The 22,828-nt window shown below is 42.3% G+C and overlaps 2 protein-coding genes across 8 annotated transcripts in view; one reads left to right on the top strand and one right to left on the bottom strand.

Annotated features, from left to right (window-relative positions):
• ENTREP2 (endosomal transmembrane epsin interactor 2) overlaps nucleotides 1–2,762 on the top strand; it is a 149,773-nt gene extending 147,011 nt beyond the window's left edge. For all 4 annotated transcript variants that reach the window (XM_080395584.1, XM_080395583.1, XM_080395586.1 and 1 more), the window contains 2 exons: nucleotides 335–663; nucleotides 2,567–2,762. In XM_080395584.1, coding sequence (XP_080251710.1) covers nucleotides 335–663; nucleotides 2,567–2,752 — 515 coding nt within the window. In that variant the 3' untranslated portion in view covers nucleotides 2,753–2,762. The remainder of the gene's footprint in view (nucleotides 1–334; nucleotides 664–2,566) is intronic.
• Nucleotides 2,763–3,824: 1,062 nt separating this feature from the next.
• APBA2 (amyloid beta precursor protein binding family A member 2) overlaps nucleotides 3,825–22,828 on the bottom strand; it is a 106,240-nt gene continuing 87,236 nt past the window's right edge. For 3 of the 4 annotated variants that reach the window (XM_080395588.1, XM_080395587.1, XM_080395589.1), the window contains 6 exons: nucleotides 19,491–19,676; nucleotides 15,862–16,041; nucleotides 13,719–13,931; nucleotides 12,787–12,906; nucleotides 7,025–7,165; nucleotides 4,269–5,581 (listed from right to left, as the gene is read on the bottom strand). In XM_080395588.1, coding sequence (XP_080251714.1) covers nucleotides 5,510–5,581; nucleotides 7,025–7,165; nucleotides 12,787–12,906; nucleotides 13,719–13,931; nucleotides 15,862–16,041; nucleotides 19,491–19,676 — 912 coding nt within the window. In that variant the 3' untranslated portion in view covers nucleotides 4,269–5,509. Of the gene's footprint in view, nucleotides 3,948–4,268; nucleotides 5,582–7,024; nucleotides 7,166–12,786; nucleotides 12,907–13,718; nucleotides 13,932–15,861; nucleotides 16,042–19,490; nucleotides 19,677–22,828 lie in introns of those variants that run through there. The other variant, XR_013929488.1, reaches the window with a different exon arrangement.

The raw sequence follows: 22,828 nt of genomic DNA, 5'->3' as shown, positions 1-22,828 counted from the left end.
TCAACTGGAGTCCCTGAAAGTAGAGGTAACAAAAATACCAGTGAGTTATGAGGTACTTCAGTTACCCACCCACTCATCCTAAATGCAGTCCTTCTTGCTCATAGGAAAGCCTTACTTTTGACCCATTAAATGTTTTTTTAAATTTTTAAAAATTAAAATGACCTATTGTGGAGCATTTCCTTGATTGCATGGTTTTGTTACTCTTCAGAAAAAGAAAGACATTTTATGACAAACCAAAAACTTTTGTGACAATATTTGTTTTGCCTTTTTTTTTTTTCTTTCTTCTTCTTTTTTTAACTATTACTTTAAAGATATTCTTCCCCCCCTTTTTTAGTTCCTGTTTCTGGTTCTCATATGGCTGCCTCTGCTTGTCAGCATTCTTTGAGCAGTTTCCTACCAACTGGAAAACAGAGGGATACAAGGAAAATTGATCTACGCCAAAAGCCAAAGGCTTTGCACACAGTCTCAAAAGAGCGACCACACTCTTTAGTGGACCTTAAGGCCTATAAAGACACAAAAATTTTAGTGGCAAAATTTCTGGAACATTCAAACTGTAATCTCCCTCCGGAAGTACGTCATGTAGTGAACAGCATACGATCAGTAATAAAATCTGATGAGAGACACATGGAAGAAGCCATCTTCAGTGCCAATATTATAGACCAGGTAGGCCATTTCTGTCCTACAGATTTGCTCAACTGTGATAGACAAATACCTTATTTAAATGCTTTTGCAGTTTTAAGTACTTCAGACAACTCCTACAAAAGTTCCTTTATAATAACGTGGCTTTAGTAAGAAAATAATTTTTATATATTGGGCAGTATATTGCCCATTTGGGCATTGTAATATATATTACAACGAAGCACTCACAAATGCATTTAAAATTCTTCAGCAGGGCGCAGTAGAATCCTAGGAGATCTATAGGGAGCAGATTTACACATTGATAATTACCCTTTCGTATTTCCAACGCCTGTCTGCGCCTGTGACTGTTCTGCACATGGCTTTGCGTTTATATATGGAGTTGCCCAGGACTGACTCGAATCTGTTGTTTTTTCAGGCAAATGTCTTGGTAGAGCATAAGCTACGAGCTGAAAAGAAGGGGTAGACAGACAAGCAGGGCCACCATCTGTCAAAGCGGCAGTACAGTTACCCTTACCCCTGGCTAGAAGAATCATAACGACCCTTGCTATTTTTAGGGAAAAGAATTGAGAAATTGTGCTTCTCCGAAGGAAAGAACAATGCCTCCTGTCACCGTGAGCCAGAATAAACCAGACACCAGGCTTGGAAGGGACGCTACAAACCAAGGGCATTACTAGTGGCAGCAACTGTTATTACCTGCTGCATGTTTAAGAATACATCCTTCTTGCAGAGAGCAAGGTGATGAATCGCCCTTGCTAGTATTGCTACCGGAACAACTGCTAGAGAAATGAAGATGCTTTTATGTTGTCAGATTGGAAAAGCAGAACACTCGTAGCTTAGCGCTGCCTGGCCGCACTCGGGTTGCCTGGAGGGTTCCCGCAGAGCTGGAGCGGTGAGGAAGGGTGCAGCTCGGGGGCTGTTCCCCTCGGCTGGCGTCCTGTCATTTCAGCGGTATTCGTCTGCTGCTGAGGCCTGAATGAGGGAAGCTGGCTAAGCATTACACCAGGATGTAGTAACACTTAGAGAGCAGGTAGAGGTAGTTTGTTGTGTAGCAGGAAACATACAGCAGGTAACAAAGCTTGCTGCGAGATCGCTTCTGCTGCCAGTGGAGTGAAACAAAGGAGGAGCAGTGTGTGTCACCTCCGTGGTGCACGGGGAAAAAGGCAGCGCGATCGTGACATACCCAATAGAGCGTCAGTACGGAACTACATTTTAACATTTTTACTGCTTTACGATTTCATAGGTCATAACATTCTTATGGTTAGAAAGTTGAAAACTGGTTTTCTCATTCAAAGAAAATTAAGCTTCTCACAAAACAAAACAGTATAAAAAATTGTAGGTTTTATGTAGATCATAAACCCAGAAACCAATGGCCCAGGTTTTGTCCTGTGTGGATTTCTTAGATCCAGGGAGACACGTGGGGTTTTCACATTAAAGGAATAGGTTTGGTAGTTATTTTTTTCAGACAAAAAACATTATTAGTGAAAGTCCAGGGCATCCCAACAATGTACTTAAGAAGCAGCAGACTTTTTGGTTAAATCATTGTGTATCTCAGATGTGTGAAGCAGCCTGACAGTTCTGTTAACGCTGAACTTTCACCAGGCTTGCACGGTTGCCGTTCTCTTCTGCCAGCAGCAAAGCTCGCGTAGCAGCTGCAAGAAACAGGTCAGTGTCATTTGCTCCCAGTTTTTCTTTGTCAGTTATAAGGCCGAGCTGCCGCCTTTCCCACAGGTTTCCTTTTCATTCATACAGACAGGAACAGATGCCTGTGCGGGTTCAGCGTAGAGTCGGGGTGCAAGGGGAGCCTGCACCCCCCATCACTGGGGAGCTGCAATGAGCTCATATTCAGGGACTGAACCTTACCCATGAAAACGTTTCTTACCCTGTTTTTCCCACTCTCTTCCTTCTCCGTTCCTGCCCTTCTGAACAGGTCATTACGAGTTCTCAGCAGAATGTGAATACCTCTAGAAAGCGGCTTCAAGAAGATCTTCACCTTCAGAGCTGTGGTGCTCTGAGCTCGCCAGTTGCCTTCTTACGCAGGTCCCACATCACTCGCGGTGTAGAGCGGGACAGGCCTCACAGTTTAATTGGAGTTTGCCGGGAGACCATCCTTTGATGATATTCACAGGTATGTGATTCCAGCAGAGGGAATTAAGGAAGAAACCAGGACTGGGAGAAATACAAGTAGTGGATGAATTAAAAAGGAAAAAGTGTCTTCCTTTGGAATTCCACTTTTTTCCATCAACAGGCGGAGAACACCTCTTTTTCTGAATGTAAATTTCAGCCCCGATTTTTGCAAAATTTTAACTGATTTATTAATAAAGTCATAACACATGTTTTCCCAAGCAGAAATGCGTTTATTTCACTGTACTTGGAGAAATACTACTGATGCTGCCTAGCATTTCTTGAAAAGCATTGGAAACCCACCAGAGACCGGCTGTACAACTTCGAAGTTGTATTTATTTAATGTACCTCAAAGTGTTTTAACTATGATGAGTGTTTTAATAAAAAAGTATTTCTGGACTTCGCTTTTGCACCAACTGATTTGGATAGAAATGTAAAGGTGATTCATATGCACGTACAGTGCTGCTTCCAGCCCGTTTCTCCAGCGTCTTTCCTCCCAGGCTAAGGGATCTGTCCTAGTTTTAGGGCTGCCCCCTGCCTCCCCCCCCCAGTATGTTGCCCTTTTAAATTACAGTAATGGCTGCAGTGTAGTTCATTTTCACTTTGTTCTGAATGCTCATGAGTTTATTAATGGAGTAGCACACGCTATTGAAAACAGATGTTTAAGCATTCTGCAAATCGTGACCAAAAGGTGCGTTAGGGACGAAGTCCGCACTCCTGCATTGCCGAAAAGCAGCTATTTCACAAACTTTTTACAAATGCCAACTGACAGGAAGTCAGATGTATTTTTATCTAGCAGATTCTCCAATGTTTTTTCAAAAAGGATTGTTACTCCAATTAGTAGGTTTGACATCTGTGTTACTAAAACATGTCCTTGTGGTTCTTCTGCAGTTGTAATTTATTTAACATTGATCTTTAAAAAAAATCATATTAAAAAGCAAGTATCATTGACACTAATTTGATTACCAGCATAAACACAGGTCTGCCAGCAACGTCCTCCAGTGCAAGCTTCATCCTGGCTCTCTCGGAGGAAATGGGAAAGGCCTTAAACAAAAGGTTCTCATAAAGAACCTACCACAGGTTGCCGTTAATTTTTTTGCAGCAGTGCTTGTCAGTAGCGTTAGTTTCCATTTGAGGTTTAATCATACACTGGTTTCATTTGTGTCACTCTGAGCTGGGCAGACACCCTGTGAAAAGGTCACAAAGGAATGTAGCTGAAGATGGGTAGTTTAAGTTTTACAGAATCATCCATTTTAATGTATTTTAATTATAGCATGCTTCTGTATTGGTGTGAAGTTACAGTGACATCCAGTGGCAGCAAGGTGTGCCAATTGAAAGCATCTACTCTCAAGATAATAATGACAGACAAATTCCTAATTCAGGAGATTAATTCCTTTTTAAAAAATAAAAAATTAACATCTGTGACCTTTGCAACTGCACTTAGATGAAGAATTAAATAATCTTCTACTTGTATTTTTTTATTACGTGAACTTACACAACAAACAAAATAAGCAAGCTTCCTTTATTATTTCAGATTTATTAGTGATAGTAAGTTAATTCTTTCCTAAGGTCAGTTGCATGCAACACACTACTCCTTGAAGTACAGTCATCTAAAGCTCTTTAGTTACTGCATGGTAAGGCTTCTTAAGTCACAGTGTATTTTCTTCAAGGCCTTGGCCAAAAAAAAAAAAAAAAATTAGACAAAAAGTTTACACCAATTAACATTTATCTCATAAGGAATACAACTTTACTACTAGTTTTTTTATCTACACACATTCTAATACTGCTGATGGTGCTAGGTTATTTGTCAAAACAATTTACATTCAGAACACATTGCCTTAGGAGTAAGAATGCTTTATAAAAGACAGAAACAGGTAAGCATGGCTTTCCCATTTTGAGCTAATATAAACAAAATGGTAGTATGCAAAAATTAAAGAAAAAAAACCCCAGCCCAACACATACATTACACAGCCTGTGCAATAAGTTATCCATGAAATAACTCTGTTAAATCATAAAAATCACAAGCATTAAAAATAAATATGTATCTAAATAAATATTTTGATTTTAATCTTGTGGCAATTATTCTTTATTTAGCATATGAAACACTTGTTACATATTTATGTTCACACCTTGCCAAACAGGTTACACTTGTAATAACAATACCAAGTACTACAGTGGTTTTTTCTTTACATTAGAATCTAAAAGTTGTAACTGCACACATTCCTTTCCACTGAAATACCATCTATTCGGCACCAGTTTGAAAATTATGCAAAGCCATCGGTACTGAACCACTTTATGGGACTGGGATTTTTTTTTTAACTTGAGGCAGCCATAACTTTCTCCAATTGCTTCTCTTTGCCATTTCCTGCAGTCTCATTCATCAAATATTCACATTCACCGTGTTATCAAACAAGACAGACATACATACATCACTCCACATAAAGGTTACAAATAAATATGTTTTAAGTTTTATGAGAAAAGAGTTTAGAAGATGTTGCAAAATACTTAAATGTTTTACAAAGGTTTTTGTCAGTGATTATTGTCCTTGACCATCCTTCTCATCACTTTTTGGCAAAGAAATAAAAAGGAAGGAGAGAAAAGGCAGAGACACCTGTCTGTTCCTTGTTTCGGAGTCCTCAGGTCAGCTTCGAAGCCGTTCATCCATACAAAATACAAAATTCTCTTCAGCTACCAGGGCTGCAGCTCTGATGGAATCATTGAAGTTATTTTGCCGCAAGGGAGTCGCAGGCTAGATGTACAGGGGTGTCTCCTGCCCGGTCAGAAGCCTGAACATGGCAGCTGGCATGGTCTTCATGTGAATCTGTGATTAACAGAATCGTTACCACTTTAAAATAACCCCGAGGGGCCAACCTGTGTCCCTCCCTGCGGTACCAGTGCTTTAGTGACCTGGTTTCTCTAGACGCGAACGGTACCAACGTTCCTAGCTCAAAGTTCTCTGGTTCTAACAAGCTGGTTTGCTGTCTTTGCTCTGTGTGGTTTTTGTTTTGTTTTTTTTTTTTTTTTTGTTTTATTTAAACCATGATGACAGGATGCAACATCACGTAGCTAAAAAAGACACCCAAACTCTTCCTGTTGTTACACCTTACTCCAGTTACAGCCCGTAAAAAAGCAGCAGCACAAACCACTGAACGTTCATTCTGCTGCTCTGGTATTAACCAAACTTGAGATTATTTTCTCCCATTTTCCTTCCCTGTGGGAATGTCACTTGGTAGATGTTTTTTCCTAATTGAAGTGTGATCCTCTGAACACAAACTTGGACTTTATCACCTGATATTTAAACGCCAGTGGAGTGCGCTGGAACAGGCTCTTTCACGGCTGGCGTACCTAAGTTCTTTCTATGGGCCGTGCTGTGAGGAAGCGTCGGGGGGATTCAGAGTTAACAAGATTAAAGGCATCAGGTAATCGGGGTTGCATCAGAACTGTACTAGCGGCTGTAAGCGCCTATCAGGCAATGCAAGAGGAAGGAAGGTGAAGTTTACTAACTGATAACACTGACCCGCACCAGCCGCACGCTGCCTCGATATCCTGGTCCCTCCACGCTTGAAGTTCCATACTGTCCCCCTCTGTCTGAGGAGATGCTACACAGCGAAGAGGCGCCATGAAGGCGTGGAGGTTCTGTTGAATTCTACAGCTCTGTTCCTGGCAACGGGCACATACTCGGCATTATTTTTTCAAGTTATCATTTTCCACAGGAAAACAAGTTCTTTGATTTTTGGCAAAGGAACTGGAGGAGGATGTGGCCAGGGCAGTGTATGATACTGCTGCTAAATTCAGTAGGGATTTCGATAAACTGAGGGTCTTTTTCATTCATTGCTGATTTCTCTACAAGTACTGGAGATGGATGTCTTAACTTATTCCCAAGGTAAGTTGGAAATGTTAGTGGAAATGAATTGATTAAAATTTGAATCTCTCAGCCCTCTGAATGTTAATTTATTTCTACGGCAGATGCTATGGTGATGAGCCAAGAGACATTTTCATTGCTAACATGCTTAAGCTATTTCTTCCTTTAATTTTTTGGTTTAATTCAAACAGTAGGTTGAAGGTTCAGGAACTCTTGAAAAAGAGGGGGAAAATGCAGTGACTGTGTATCTAATTGTTCAAAACCCGTTCTGTTAATTGTTTGTTATTGGTGCTCAACTCCAGGTTACTGAGGTGGTGCTTTTAATACTACGTTAAGATACTCTTTTCAACTGCAACATAGATTCTTTCACAGTGTGAGTTCCTTCAGTACTTGTCTTCTTACCTCTCCCACTGAATTAGACAACGCTTGTACTATCTTCTCGTGAGCAGTAGCAACAACGCTTTGTCCATTGATCTCGATAATACGGTGTCCTACTCTTACCCCTCCCCTCTCAGCTATTCCACCTCGCATCAAGCTGCAAATCTGTCAAGAGAAAGCAAAGTTTATTGATGTTCACAAGGTCATAATGTAGCAGTTACAAGGGTTTAATACATACTAATGAGTGTTGATGCCGTAAGGATTCCAGAAGATACTTGTAGAAAGTATTGAGCAATACTGTTGAGTTTTTAAATGCTGGTTTGGGTTTTGGTTTTTCAAAAATCCTGCAAATTACATTATTTATTTTTATTATTATGTATATTACATGTAATTCTGATGGGCTGGGAAGATTTAAATACCTAACACAGTGATACAGGTAGCAGCCATGTAAAAGTGGAGTTGGGGAAGAGAGGAGTTTATGTACTGTCGGGATAGCAGAAAAAAATAATTTTAAAATATTTCTGACTGTGCCACCTGGACTCTTTCTGCAAGCTACCACATTATTTTTTCTGAATAATGGGAAATATAAAAAGTGCTAAGTGAAAGTTAATCTGCAACAGCAGTGTTTTCACATATATGGAAAAAACCAGGCAGAAAGCTTAATCCTTAGCCCTGCACAAACTCTAGCTGAGGGTGAAGGATGATGCCATCCAGACATTCCATACCAAGAGCTGGCGGTCTGTCAGAAGGGCCACAAAGATGTGCGGAAAGATTTATCTTAAAAATACAAGGAATAAATTGTTTACAGCAAGGGTGGAGAGGCCCTGGCGCAGGCTGCCCAGAGCAGCTGTGGGTGCCCCATCCCTGGAAGCTCAAGGCCAGGCTGGATGGGGCTGGGAGCGACCCGATGTAGTGGGGGATGTCCCTGCCCACGGCCGGGGGTTGGACTCTGTGTTTTCCAGCACCGCTGGCCATAGGGAGCTTAGGAAGGTGGCGAGTCCGGCCGCTGGTTCGCAGCTACCAGTAAAGAACCAGGCACATGCTTTGCCTTTTATGCCCCCTGTAACAAGGGTAATTCTACAAGAAGAGTTGCGTTCCCCAGGCACCGTCCCAGCAGGCACTGCTACTTAAATGTTTGCTGAGGCTGCAGCGTGCGTGATGGGGAGGCAAGAAGAAAAATCTTAGTCCAGCAGGGGGAATGTAACAGAACATTTCCCCCTCCGCAACAGCCCCCGTGCTGCAGCAGGGCCCCCGGGCAGGCAGGCAGCATGTTGGGAACCCAGGTAGAAGGCTGAGCTCATGCAGCACGGAAGGCAGATAACGCAGAGCTTGAAGCTCTGGAACTGCGCAGAGCTTAGCAGTGCTAAGGCTTTACCTTTTGTTTACCGCTAGAAACCTGTTCTTGGAGGAAATGAGTGCTGGAGCACCCAGCAGCGGCTGCTGCAGTACTGCCGCTGGTTAGACTCTGATGGGAAGAGCTGTTTGCTGAGATCTGGGAATTTGCTCCGAGCTTACTACAAGCACGATTAGATGTGGCTTGTGTCCTGCTGAGTTTGTAATCTAATTCAGAAACATGGCACGTGGAGAGAGGGACAAGCTGGAACACCTTGAAGGTGACACATGGTCTGGGGTTGAGCAGAATCTTGTCTGTATGACACTGGCATTTCCTTTAAATGCCTTGTCACAAACAACAGCGCTGTAAAAAAACAAAGTCCCTTCCACAGGGAGTGAAAATATATAGTTATTCTTTGTTTATAAAAGGCCTTTCTCAGCCTTCTAGAAAAATCAAACTTTCTCCTGAGTAAGACTTATCTTCCACCATGCTATCAGCAGTGGCTCAGTTTTACCTGCTGTAGCTCACAGAGCACTTCTGATGGACTTTTATAGATAAAGGCACAATCAGGGCCCTTCAAAGAAATTGCATCTTAGATTTCTGCCCCATACAACACGTTGTTTTGCAGGGAGCCCGCCTTCTAATCGCACAGCTGACACATAAGCGGTACTACATGGTCTTCTCTTTCGCGGAAAGCTGCTCAGTCCAGCTCCCTGGTAGAGTAGCAGTTTGCTCCTTGCTGTCGGGGATTGTGTGCGGTGGTCTGAAAGGAGGAAAAGCAGAACGTGCCAAAAGAAACCCTGCAAATGTGTGTGTCGCAGTGTAAAAGCAAGTACAGAGGCCGTACAGCCAGCTGCAAGAAAAGCTGTCAGAGTGAAGGGAAACGTGAGCTCTCGCCCTTCCAGCATAAAGGAAGAGCTAAGGGCTTGCACATCTGCCCAGGGCACATTTCATCTCCTGGCTCTCACAGCATTTTTAATACCATCAGTGAACTTGCGCTTCCTAACAGCCTCAGACATGGGGAGCGGCCTCTTCATTCAGGAACGTGGTCCCTCTCCGGTCCTGGTAAGCTGCAGACAGCAGACGGGAAGAAAGGCACGGCACTACAGCCCGTGCCCAGGGCTGTCTGCAGGCAGCCCAGCCGGGGCAGGGCAGCCTGGCACGTTCAGGCTGAGCAGCACCGAGTGAACATGGCTCTGTTCAGCCAGGATTGCTCAGCCTGCTGTGCTTGTTGAACGTGGCGACAGCTGTATCATTAAATAAAGCATGACTGATCTGGATCTTCTTGTAAACAAGAGCCTATACTCTTATTTACTGTGACTGAATTAAAAAAAAAAAAAACAAGAAAAAAAAAAAAGGTGTAAACCATACAAGTTCAATCTGTTCAGCTGTTACAGGTTCTGTAACGTGCCTTAGACAAGCTGCAGCGTGTCAGAGGTGAAACTTCAGCAGCTTCACGGTCAGTTCTATTGCAACTGCCCGTTGTGCAGCAAAACCTTACGGACAGAAGAGTGCAAGGTAAACTAACTGTTTATTCTGTGTAAATGCCTTAAATATAACCTATTAAACCATGTTTCTCCTCATCTCACTCCTACATTACTCTATTTAAACCTTGTATATTTTTCCCCAGACAGTTTAAATAAATATAAACGAAGGCAAGGAAGAAAGCATGAGCTGGCTGTTCTGTTAAGTTTCACCCAGGATTGCTGTGGTTTTGCAATGAAACTACATCAGTAGCTTTCAAGAGCCGTGAAGAGTATTTGCATCATTAGTGCAAGGGGAGTTTTGCAAAATTAACACTGATTTATGCTGCTGTGCTGTTCCCTAAGGAGAACTCCCAAAAGCTGGCACTACCGGTGCTCCATGAAGCACAACTTCAGGCTTTGCATTAATTAAACGACACAGAATATCCAAAGAAAAGTGTCACCTGCAGCAGCCTGGTCTCTGCGCCTTCCTGATACCCTGGCACCAGCAAACCCGGCGCAGGTGGTACCGGTGTCCCCAGGCTGTTGATGGGCTGCACTGGGCAGCAGCTGTGCGCCTCACGCAGAGAGAGGCAGGGCAAAGAGCAGCCACCGCAGAACCACTGTCATGGAGGCGCAGGACACCAGTGCCAGCTGCATGCGTGACGTGCATGATGTGCATGCACGACGATGGCATGGCAGGAGGAGATACTTCATTACAGCCGTTTTGGCAAACCAGTTATTTCTGTGCTGCGCTAATGCTGAGCCAACGAAGAGCAAGGATGTTATTTCTGAATCCTCTCGTAATTTGTAACTTGCTGGCAGTTACAAAACTGCTTTTTAGAAGTCCAGTGTTGAACTGCCAGGGAGACAGACTTTTCAGAGTCACATTTCCCAACGTTAGGTGCAGTAAGATCGACTTTATCCAAACAAGGATTTACAGCCCTACGAGCCTGTCTGTAGCGGCAGCCTAACAAAAGATGTTACTCTCTCTTTTTTGTTGATTGGCTTTGATATTCAAACACGGACTCTTCATAAATGAAATGTATTACAAGGCTTTCTTATTTTGTTATCCGAGAAGGATCTTTATGCTGAATCTGGTAAACTTTATATTGGGTGTCATCTAAATGCTGCTGATGTAAATGGAACGAACGATGATGGCGCAGTGTGGTGAGTGTGACAAAGGACCAGCAGATGGAGTGAGCACGCTGCAAAAGAAACCCACCACGTCTGCAGGATTCACTTGAGTAAGGCTCTAACTATGTAGATGATGAGCAGGGAGAAGCAGAATAGATCGTCCCGCAGACTCGTCACTGCCCCGTCCACGCGAGGAAACGTTATGCTGCTGCTGTTCTGCCTTGGCCTGAGGCTTCCCCCTGCCCTGCCCCAACCTCCACCAATGCTGTGACAGGCCTCCTAAAAGACCTGACAAACACAGCACAGTATCGCTCATTGCTCCTTAAATACGTTTTTCTCTTTTTATCGCAGCACCAGCTGAACATACTAGATTTACAAAGGAAAGCAATTAGGAAATAAATCAATGCCTCATTGAGTGTGATATGCTGTTCTCGGCACCCTCTGTGAGAGCTTGTAAAACCAGATCCCATCCCTTTCATCCTCTTTATCCCGAGACTCAGGATTTGCTCACACAGAGTGAACTACCAGTAATAACCATATGGACAGGTGCAAGGGGGTTAAGCGCAGGCAAAGAGGACAGCAATACACAACACGTGATTTTTCTGTATGTTTTCACAGACCTCTCTCTACTCGAGCATTAATCCCAATCATGACAAATACTTTAAACCTCGGCTTGTTAAGGATGTCAGCCTGCAGTAGTTATTACCACTTCAGAGCGCTTCCAGCTGGACCAAGGCTTCCAGTAGCATTCTTTAGACCAGCTCTACTGCATCCACAACATGAGATGTAATCTTAGGTAGGAACATTTAAAACTCAGGTACGGTAATAACCTGGAGATGGCTAGCAGAGCTGAAAATCCACCAACGAGCCATCTGTTTGCTAAAGCACAGTAAGACCCATAAATTGTATCCTACGGAGTTACCTGTGACTCCTCCCAGGGTGGCAAACAGAAATCTGGCAACTTCAATCGATGAGTTTCACAGAACAGGGGACCAGAGCCCACCGTCCTTTGTGATGTGGTTTTCTGTGTTAGCAGCCTGATTTATTTTTTTTCCTAGACTGGAGGAAGAGCAGATGGTGATGGTCCTGCACTGCAGACAGTCCCTAATGCTAGAGTCAGCCCCCAGACAGAGCAGGTGACTACCTGAGCTAGTTGTGTTGGGAGTTTGCTTTGGAAAGGTATCGGAGAATGGCTTGGGAAGGAAGAACTACGAGACAGGGACCCTGAGCGGCACTGGGTGAATGTCACCGGCACGTTCATTCTCCTGTTTGTTGCCGTTACTGCAGGGAATCTGCGGTGTGCAGAGAAGGTACACCTGGGCCACAACCTCTACAATTACTTGCAGCGAGAGGTGTTTAATTTTAACAAGAGGAGGTCATAATAAAGTTCCCTTGTCCACTATCATGTGAGCCAAATAAATTATGCAGAGCAAAAGAAAAATTAAAAGTCTTGGTGAACGTGTGCTGAAATTTAAGAAAGAGAAACAGGATCAGAGCTAAGATTAGACTGTTATAATTTTAAAAACCTGTTTCAGCATAACTATTTTCCTTGCAGCTCTGGCACACTCCTGACAATTATACATGAATTAGCTGGTCCAGATATTCCACCAAACGATTTGGACTATAAATCTGGTGGCTGTGTTATGCAGGAAAATCCCTCAGGAATGGCAGTACTTGTGCTCCTGGTGCTGTCTATTTCCATCATGTCAGAGATGTGATTATAAAGTTTTGATTAATTACAGGATCACAGTACAAAAAGTGAGGTCATGTGCAAGGATTTTTTCAGTACTTCAGCGTGTTTCTTGAAAGAAAAAATAAACAAACCAAAACAATCACTGAACACAGAAACTTACAATTCCGTTCTGTACACTGAAGCCCAGCTGGTATTTCAGGTCTGGCCGTTTAATGAGGACAGTGGTAACAGGAGGACAGCTGACAATGTTCAGTTTGACTTGTGTCTGGTTCTTGAGACCCTGTAAGATGTTCCAAAAATTAATTATTTCTGGAATGGATCTTAATTTGCTCTTTGATTAGTCATTTCCTAATTGCAAGAGTGTAAAGCAGCTGATCTGAGAAAGAACAGCGAGAGTTAACAGAAATCTGTTGTTAACTTGGAGATACATTTCTCTCTTTCATTTATTTCCCAAGCTATCAACAAAATGTATCAAAACTTTGCCTTAAATTACTGTAGAAACTTCAAGAAAATTTTCAAGAAAAACCCAAACTGACTACTGCTTGCCCTTTACCAGCGTCTTGCTAATTAATCTGCTGCTGCTGTTCCTGGTAAATCTGCACGGACATTAGATTTAATTTTGGAGACTAAAGATGATGCATTCTGAGATTCCGTCATGTCCAGGGAATCTCCACATACTCACTTGTTCTGTTCTGCACTCTATCAGCCTCCATCCATTTCAGCTACATGGAGCCTGAAGAAGCATAGTAGCTTTTAATCCTCGGATTTTAATTTGGAGCCTGTGGGGAAAGCCTGAAACTTGATTTAGACAGGTTTTTCGGACCTGGCCTCATTTGTTATAGTCCAGTAACAAAGCTGCAGTCAAATTCTCCAGCCCTAAGTTTCTGTACATTGTCACCCCTGAATCTCTGTTTCTAATTCTACTTTTTGTTAATGACAGATTACTTCTTTTATTTTTCTTCTTTTTTTTTTTTCAGTGATATGAAAAATCGTATCTGCTGGTATTCTACAGGGTCACTTGTCAGAATAATCCATCTCTGCTGGCTTACAATCTACAGCCTATAACAGCATATAGTTGTAAATTTGGGGTACCTTTATGATCCCTTGGCATGTTGCAAGAGGTAGACCAACTAAACTGGTCCCATTAATGGACATAATTTGGTCTCCAATGCTTAGTTTTCCTGAACGGGCTGCAGGGCCTCCATTCATCATGTTAGCCAGGATAACGGTGGGTAGAATGGATCCCCATCCAGATTCCACAATCACTACCCCAAGAATTTCTCCCTTCTGTTTTTCTAGCTGGAGCTGCAATTAAAAAGAAAAAAAACCAGAATAATATTTTTTGCTTTGAATTACCTAAACTTGAGCACTACCATCTCAGCTGTTCCTGAGTAACACCTACAAATTACAAAAATAATTCTATTCTTTGCCATTAGGTAGCAGCAAGACCTGAAAAATCCTGTTAAAACTGTGTAATGTATACCTATTTCTTTTCAGGGGTATACTCCGCTTCTTTGTTGAACAAGTACATAGGTCCTTCTAATAAGCAAAGCCCGAACACCTTGGTTGGCGCTACAGAAACGCGGTGGGACTGAGTATCAAATGAGGGAACGCCGAATGCCTCTGTCCTGCTTGGAGCCTGGCAGCGGGGCAGGCTGTAACGTTTTGTGACCAAGTCGGTGCCTGGAGCACAGGCTTGAGTTCAGCTCCGCTTCTGCCACCACTGCTCACGTTGTCTCTTGATCTCAGGGTCGATCTGTCCTTGTTTTCAGCCAAGGATCTCTTGATTATTACTGTTGCTATTAATATTGTTAACATTATTGGATATACTTGTGCCTAGCACGTTAACCGAAGATCCCTGATGTGTCGATGCAATGTAAATGATGACTTCTCCTCAGATATGGAGACATTAACTGCTCAGTAATCATAGCATATCTAACTTTTAGAGAAGAGGAGTAAGAGTTTAAGTAGAGAACATACTCCTAAAATACTGTGAATTATTTTCTTCTATGCATGGAGCAACAGGAACATCCCTACTTAGGGGAATCACGAAGGTCAGCTGACTTTTGTTGAAGCTATCTAACAAGGCTTTGAAACAACCAGTATGCCACAACTCTGTCATTGCTCAAACATCCATAAACCAACCAGAAGCAAAGGTGCCACAAAAATAATGACCTCTTGAATCACTCTGAAATGTGACGCATTTTTATTGTTCTGTTCTGATTCTAAGTTAAACCAAGACCTGTTCAACTGAACTTTCCCTTAATTGCTACAAAAGAAATATTTTGCCAGGCTTATATGCACACGAGAACAGCTTACGGAGTCCTAGTGACTGCAGAAGTATAAAACTACACATCAGATCATACGCTTTCTATCAGCAGGTACCGTGAGAAATGCTTTCTGCCCAGGACCACCCCGCCCCGTATGACAGAGCCTGGAAGACCAGAAGACACGAGCAGGGAAGGTGGGACGGGAGGAGGAACCAAGCTGCAGCTCATCTCAGAGCAGGACTGCGTTAGGGCTCAGGGAGCCTGAGCTTTGGAACACAGCCCCAGCGCCCGCCACACTGCAGCGAAGTAAGACCAAGCAGAATGTGGGTGCCGCTGCGCTCACCGCGTTCCCGCTTGGAATGCCCGGGGTTACAGTGACCTTTATAAGAAATGTAAAATGTGAAATGTGTGGCCGTTGTACAGAAAAATCCGTTAGATCCAAAATCAAATGTAAGTAGTTACACTTCTGTAATTTGGGGCACTTGAGGGAAATTCTTGCCTTTTCACCTATTAGGAGTGTGAAACAACATTTCGTGTGGGAGTTCTGCTGGTGTTCTGATAGGGGAAGAGGAACTGGCCTGCTCAGTGCCACAGCATCCTGGACTCACGGTCCTCGATCTGTTACCTAAGAAATCACTTTCAACATGCATCAGAATGGATTGCCATCTCTCTTTGTGTATCAATACATTGGTAAAACATAAAAACACCTGACACTATGTACTGCGAATAGCACCCAGCTTATCTATGTCAGGAGTCAATGCACTTTACTACTGTTTTTGTAGAAAGACCCTGAAAACAAAAACAAGAAATTCGAAAAACTTACAAAGCTGGTTTTAGTAGCACAGTATCGACAAAGTAACACGTTTTGAGATATAAAGTCATCCTTAAAACACCAAAAGATATTTCCATCAGTATTACTCTGAAAAAATGGATCAATCTGAAATGAAATTTCAAAACTAGTTTACCTCTTTGCAGTTTTCTGAATTGGAAAAGTGTATAAGATCATCATTGTACATCTCTTGGGTATTGATGATGTCACTGTATTCTTTCTGACTGAGATCCTCTGGGTTAATTCCGTTGGCTCTTAGAAACTCTTGGTAAGCCACACTGAAGGCCTGACCAATTGACTGAGCTATCAGCTGTGCCTAGAATGTAGAACAAAACACAGCTCAGAGAAACGACTGGTCAACAGTTTACCGCTGAAACCATCACAAATGAGAGAAACTGGATTTTAAGACGGAGACAAAATAAAGGATGCTGCAAAGCTGCTGCACCAGTATGGATACAAAGTCACTTTAAGGTCAGTTGTACAGAAAGAATTCATTACATCCAAAATCAAATTACAGACTCCATTTAAAAACCCTGCTGATCTCCTTTCATCAGCACGTTGCAGTAGCAAGCAGCCATATGCTATTTATGTACGTGTTCCAATAAACAGTGCAGGGTCCTGGCTTGGCACCAGCGTGGAGCAGAGCTCGCAGGCTGTCACAAACCCTGCTGCTGAGCACGGCATGTTTGCAGGATGAGGAGGGAACGGGTGCTCTGCTTGCACATGCGTGCGTGGCCATGCATGCACTGATGCTTTCGGTGCTTGTGTCACCTGCTGCTTCTCCACCTTGGTTTTATAGGGCTGAAAATGCTGCTTCAACAAAACCATCTGCTCTCCTAGTACTGCCATGATACCTGTCTCATCTTCCCAGCAAACCAGTGACAGCCCTGCCTACCCACTGCACATCCACAGTAGCTATTCCCATTAACGCTCTGACTAGCAATGTCAGGGAGGCTTCTGAGAACACAGCCAGAGCCACGATTACAGCTTGTTAATGTTAAGAACAACTCTGAAATCCCCTGGGTCTTTATTAATTTTTGGAGCAGTTATCTGCGCATGCATTTTACTACAGTATGCAATAAAAGATGACTTCCCATTACAGTGGGCTATGCGGTGAGCACAATTAATGAAAAATTACAGTGACTGGTATTTGGACGTGTCAGAAATATGTAGACATTAGAAAGAAATGACAGAAACCGACAATGATAATGATGATAATACTAACAAGTGCACATTCAGCACACTGCAAAGAATGAATGGCTGTAAAATTTACTTTCTTGTTCCACTGGATGGCACTGGAACACAGAGAAACAGAGGTACAGAAAAGTAAATGCATTTGTAGTCAACTTTTTCTACACTGGAATTATTTTTTTTCCCCTATTCTGAGTTTACTGCAGCTCACAGGAGGATGCCACGCCGAGTTTCCTGTATTTGTGGTTTCCAGGTACTGTATCCTGTGCATATGAGTAACTCCCAATGACCTGACGAGGAGTTAATTGCATCTTAAAATGTAACTCCCTAAAAATACCACTAATCAAACCTATAAAACTACTCAGGAAATGCAACACACTTTCTTAGACAGTAGGTACATGCAAAATGCATTATGAATGCACAGGGGCTTCTGGATAACGCTGTAAACCTGTATCTGCTTGCAACCTACCCAGCAGATACCCAGTGCTTCTCTGATGCACCAAGGTGGTTTTCTTGTTTCACTTGTGCTGCAGGACACCCAAGCACCAACCTGCTTGACTGGAAAAGGATTTTAGAAAATCAAGGACGTCATTAGCCTAGCCAGTCAGAAATTGTTCCTTCATATTTTAAAACATCTTTTCAAAGCGTATCAATATGCCAAGAGGTTTGTAGTAGTATGGTAGTACAGAAGGCATCAAGAACATATTTATATCATTCCATTATTAAAGTTTATCACCAGTCCTTACTGACTTCTTTTTTCCAGCTCCAGTGCCACTGTTCCCTCTGTAGCTGGTCCCATTGCTTTTGCCTCCGTTCTGCAGCCTCAAAACCAACAGGTCTGTCATAGTCTATTCCATCAGTGCTAGTACCAGTTGTCACATCTTAATTTCATCTCTATCTCCCAAGTTTTTATGCATGTTTATGAAAGTCTTCAGCATTATGTACAACTTAGAGATAATGTAATTAAGTTGCTTGAAAAGGTCTCCCCAGCAAAGCAGTGGCAGAGCTGAGCTAACTAGGTCTGAGAACAATCCCAGCCCAGTCCTCTAACCTTTAGACAATGACATTTCTCTTTCACGGGCTTAATTGCTTTAAAATAATGAGAACGATTGCTTAGCTCAAAAAAAAAAACATTCAAGCTGTGAGATACAACTGTCTGAACCGAAGAACTCAATTCTTTTTTAATTGATGTGACAGAAATTCCATTTAAAGCTGTTCCTACAGAACAACGGCCAGTCTCACAGAACAATGTCTCACTAATACCTGTCTCTCACGTCAAGTTAGAAACAGACAAAAAATTTTGCTTTTTCTGTTTTCCTTGCTTGTTATTTTTTTCTACAGCTGTTTTAGGTTGAAGTCCTCTGATCTGACAGAAACAGACACAAATTCCTATTTTGCTACCAAAACACACCTGAATGTACAAAGCTGTAAAGCAAGGTAATCTCCCTTTGCCACAAGGGGTAAGGGCGTGGCATGCCACCGATTTTCACCTGGGTGAAGCAGGATGCAGCAGAGGTGTACAGAACTCCTTTGCAACCAGTACTTCTGCAATCCTACTCTGAGAATGGCTCCGAGGTCTTTCATCTTTTGGTATTTCTGATGCAAGTGAAAATTAGAACCTAAATTCTGAAGCGGTCACTCCCTTTTTAAACAGAATTTTAATAAAAAGTAGTTCAGGGCTAATACGGTATTGAATCTCAGAGTATCTTATGGCATAAAATGACAGAAAACTATGTTTTCTGTTGCATAATTGTTGTGAGAGACTAGTGAGAGCGAGTTCTTCCTAGCCTTTTACTTTACAATTGCTAAACTCTTCTGGCCATGAAGAAAAATATCTAGAAATACAGAGAACTAAACTTTCTTATCTCTCTTGCATTTACATAAAAATTCTAAATCTTTGCTACAGATGAAAAAAGAGAATGGAAAAATAAAGAGCCGAACATGTTCTTAAAGATCAAAGGATCAAGTTGCCCGTCTGAGAGCACATATACCAACTACAGGTAAATAAGCCACAAGGGAGTATGGACGGGACAGAGGGCAGCCCTGGCCAGGCCCACCACATCGGGAGATGTTCTCAGCAACCTGGCTTCAGCTTGGAAGAGGTCGGGAACGGTTCCACCTCATTGCCAGGTGTCTGGAGGCATATGTGTGTCATTATGGGCCAACCTGCTGGACTAAAGGATCCAATACAGGATGGATGATCAATGCGATAGCTCATAAATTAATTTTGGCCATAAATGGCCACTGACTTCCAGCAAAATCCAACACATCCAAATAATGAGGAAGCAAAGCATCTGGGGAAGCATTGTTGAAAGAACACAAGTGATTCTGTAATACATGAGACAGAGAGTGGGTATTTTGGGACTGAGAGGTAGACATGAATTTGTGACATGGATTTGTGGAGGCAGAAGAGATACGAGTACAGGCAAACAACTGGCGAATGTCTCCACAGATTACCTGCAGCGTCACTCAGAAAAGATTACTGACAACAAAAATTCATCCAAGAAATTAGATGTCGTTTCAGATTCTAGAAATGACATATGTTGTATAATAAATGTAATCCCATTTACTTACATCCTCTGATTCAAAGACATGGCATATCATTTTGTACTGCTTCTTTCCTTCCTGGGCACCAGGTGTCGTTTCAATACAGTCTTGAGAAGCCGACCTCGGCATGCGGCGGCGCGCCATCAGAACCACGATGTTACCGATATCAGCGATATAGGAGATAGTGCGCAGCGCGTGGTCCATCATTGTCTCCTGCGGAAAGCAAAGGGCAATACAGTAACTCCTCACGCCTGCCGTTACCCTGCACATGCTGCATCTTCCCTCTCCTTGATGGCCTGTTGCTGGAGAAGGACACAGGCTCCAGAGGTGCTTCCTACAGCCCCAGCCCCAATGTTGCTGAGCAGGCTGCGCCCGAACTCCAGCGGCAGGCACGGTGCCCGCTCAAGGAACTGGTCCCAGTGGAAGTGTTGCCTAAGCAAATACAACATGGTTGCTACTGTAAGGCAGTAATGAAGATCAATACTCATGTTTTATAAACGTTTGCATGCCGTTGGAAAATCGTGTTTCCCTTCTGTATTAGTTTTGCTGAATTAAGTAGATGCGTTTCACAATGATAGAGCAGGTTTTGGGGAAGCCATATATGCATGAGGAGATGTTCTAAGTTCCCAATTTTTTTAATCATGTCCTATAATAGCAATAATATCTAAGGTAACTTTTTCTTACATACAGCAAAACAATACTTACTTTCTTTGTAAAGAGCTGTGAAGGCAGTATTTCACCTTCTCTCTAGGCAGAACTTTTAATCCTTTTCTCTGGCTACCTACTTATCTCACACCAGTTTGGAGGGAACTGGTCTAGGGTCTGGGCTCACAGTTAAAATCCTGTTCCAGTCACTGTCAGTTTGGTTGTGCTGGGAGACCTCCGCTCAGAAGAGCTGCTGCCTGTGAGGATGACTGTAAGGGGAAATCAGCCCAAGCTTCATCCTAATGAACATTTCTTATGTAAGAACACACAAGGAGTACTAAATATAAAAAGCCTCTATCTCAAATCCCTGAGCTCTGCACCCTTTTAATTACTTTAGCCTTTTAAACTCTTATTTTACTTTCTGCTTTTAGCAGGGAAATCCCAACCTGCTACTTCCAAATGTTTTTCTCACAGGAATATGTCATTATTCGGTGGCTGTGATTAATTACTGAGTTGTCTTGGACAAATGAAAACCGAGTGCGTATTTGTAGTCAGAAAAGGGTATGTTGTCACTAAATTTGTTTTATTTCAGATATTACCATTTCATCTTTTGTTTCCACCTCCAGTCCATGTTTCTATCAATTGTTTCTTACAAAAAAGAGCAATAAGGTCCCAGAAGGAAGAACCTTCAAGAACATTTTACAACAGTTTCTATTCACCACTAAGTATGAACTTGCGATAAGTTCTATTATTTCTGAACTCAGCATTAAGAATGAATAAATTAATGTGGCTCAACAGCTAGCAGTCTCATTTTCCTTAAAAGGTTTCTGTATGTAAAATAATGTTATTTTACTAAACAATGTACATGACATTGCTACGGTATAATTTCAAAGGACTGTGATACCTTTAGGACAGCAAAGACAAACAGAATGAGAAACTTGTTTACGCAAATGTTTTAGAAAATTATTTGTACCTTCGTACAGGTTTTATTCAAGATACTGTATAAGCAACCCGATTTCTCCTTTAGGCTTTTTTTTAAAATCAAACTAAATAAAAAGCTACAAGTTCTTTAAGTTCCCAGAAAGGCATATTGCCATGGAAGATGTTCCATAACAACCTTTTAGGTTTAAACTGAGAGTTTTAGGAATGCTCACACAACCAAGTAACCGGATTGACTGTACTTCCTTTAAGTGCCTTGGAAAAAATCACTATTACTGAAGTCTGTGTATAATTGCGGAGGAAGAGAACTTCCTAGGGAAAAAAGATAATATAACGTATGTTAGTAATGCTTATCTGGCAGATATTTTGATAGTTCAGATGAGATATTAGAAAAACCCTCCTAGCTGTAAGGACCCATAGAAGCCATGAAGCATATTTCAAGGCAGTGATGATTTACATTTTTTTTCCCGAGGAGATATTCCAGGACTGTATGTTGTTCTTCACTAGGTGAGCGTGCTTTCCCCCCTCACCCCCCACCGCCCATATATCACCAGCTGACTGGAAGAGCTCATCCTCGGTACCCGGAGCCTCAGCCTTTGCTCCTCCTCAGTTTCAAAGCGAGCCAGACTCTGCTTCGCTGGCACATGAGTAAAGCGCCTGCGTCCTATTACAGTGGCCACACCACGCTGCACTTCTGTGACAAAGGCGGCTGCAGGAGACCCATGAGAGGTAATTTTAATAGCAGGCTGCCAGGGTAATTACAGCTCTCAGGCATGGCTGGTGTGAATCCAAGCTGTTGCCATTAGTTGAGCATCCTTATTTTAAGGCAAAAAAAGAGTCCAAATCCTGTTTGTACGGGACGTTCCAAACCTAAGCGTTATAGGTTTCTTAAACTGGATGCTGCTTACTTTAAAACCTTATGCTAAGCACTTATTTTAATTAAGATAAAGCTTTCCACTGAAACAAAGACCAAGCCAAAGTGCCTCCAAACCATGCTTCGTTAGCTTTGTTTGCTATCATTTCTTTACGTATTTTGCCATTGTAGAGATGAACTGTTCTCTTCTTTAAGAAACAGAAGGGGCCCATCCCAAAATTCCTTCTTGCTGGGGTCATTGGTCAGTTTGGAGAGTTTTTCAGACTTTTATTTATTGGTCAAACTGGAAACAACCAGAAGCATAATAGTTTTATTGATCAAACTAGCTGAGGATGTCCCCTTCCCCCACCTCCTCAAACAGCTAAAAACATGCACCGAATTCTGCCCGAATTGGAATAAAAAAAAACAAAAAACATGCTGAATTAATTTGTTTCACTCCACTTTGTGATATCTGTTAGTTTTAAATCAGTAAATTGCTTTCTGGTGTCTAAAAATACCTTTAGTTCTTAGCCAAGACTGAGGTTGTCTCTGCTGCTTTTGGCACCTGCCTAGATATATGTGTGGATATTCCTAATGTGAAGGAAGAAAAATTGGCTACAGGTTTGGTTTGGTTTGGTTTGGTTTGTTCTTAGTTAAGAAGGCCTTTTGGGTTGGTTTTTTTCTGTCGGATTTTTTTTGTTTGCTAGTGGCTCTTGATATGTATCAGAAGATCCCAGTGATCGGCACAAGGTCAGTTTTCATCTAACTCCACCACGTTAGGTGACTGAGACACCCTGCTTGCTGTGTCTGTCGTGGCAGCGTTTCCCCTGATATCTGATCTTCAAAAAAACCCCCAAAACGTGGTATGAGATAATACATGATTTTCATCATTTATATAAGCAGCAGCATCCTTTATATGAACAGCTAG

This window comes from Falco punctatus, assembly GCF_963210335.1.
Source record: "Falco punctatus genome assembly, chromosome: 7".
Lineage (NCBI taxonomy): Eukaryota > Metazoa > Chordata > Aves > Falconiformes > Falconidae > Falco > Falco punctatus.
This window is presented reverse-complemented; position numbering and strand designations above follow the sequence as displayed.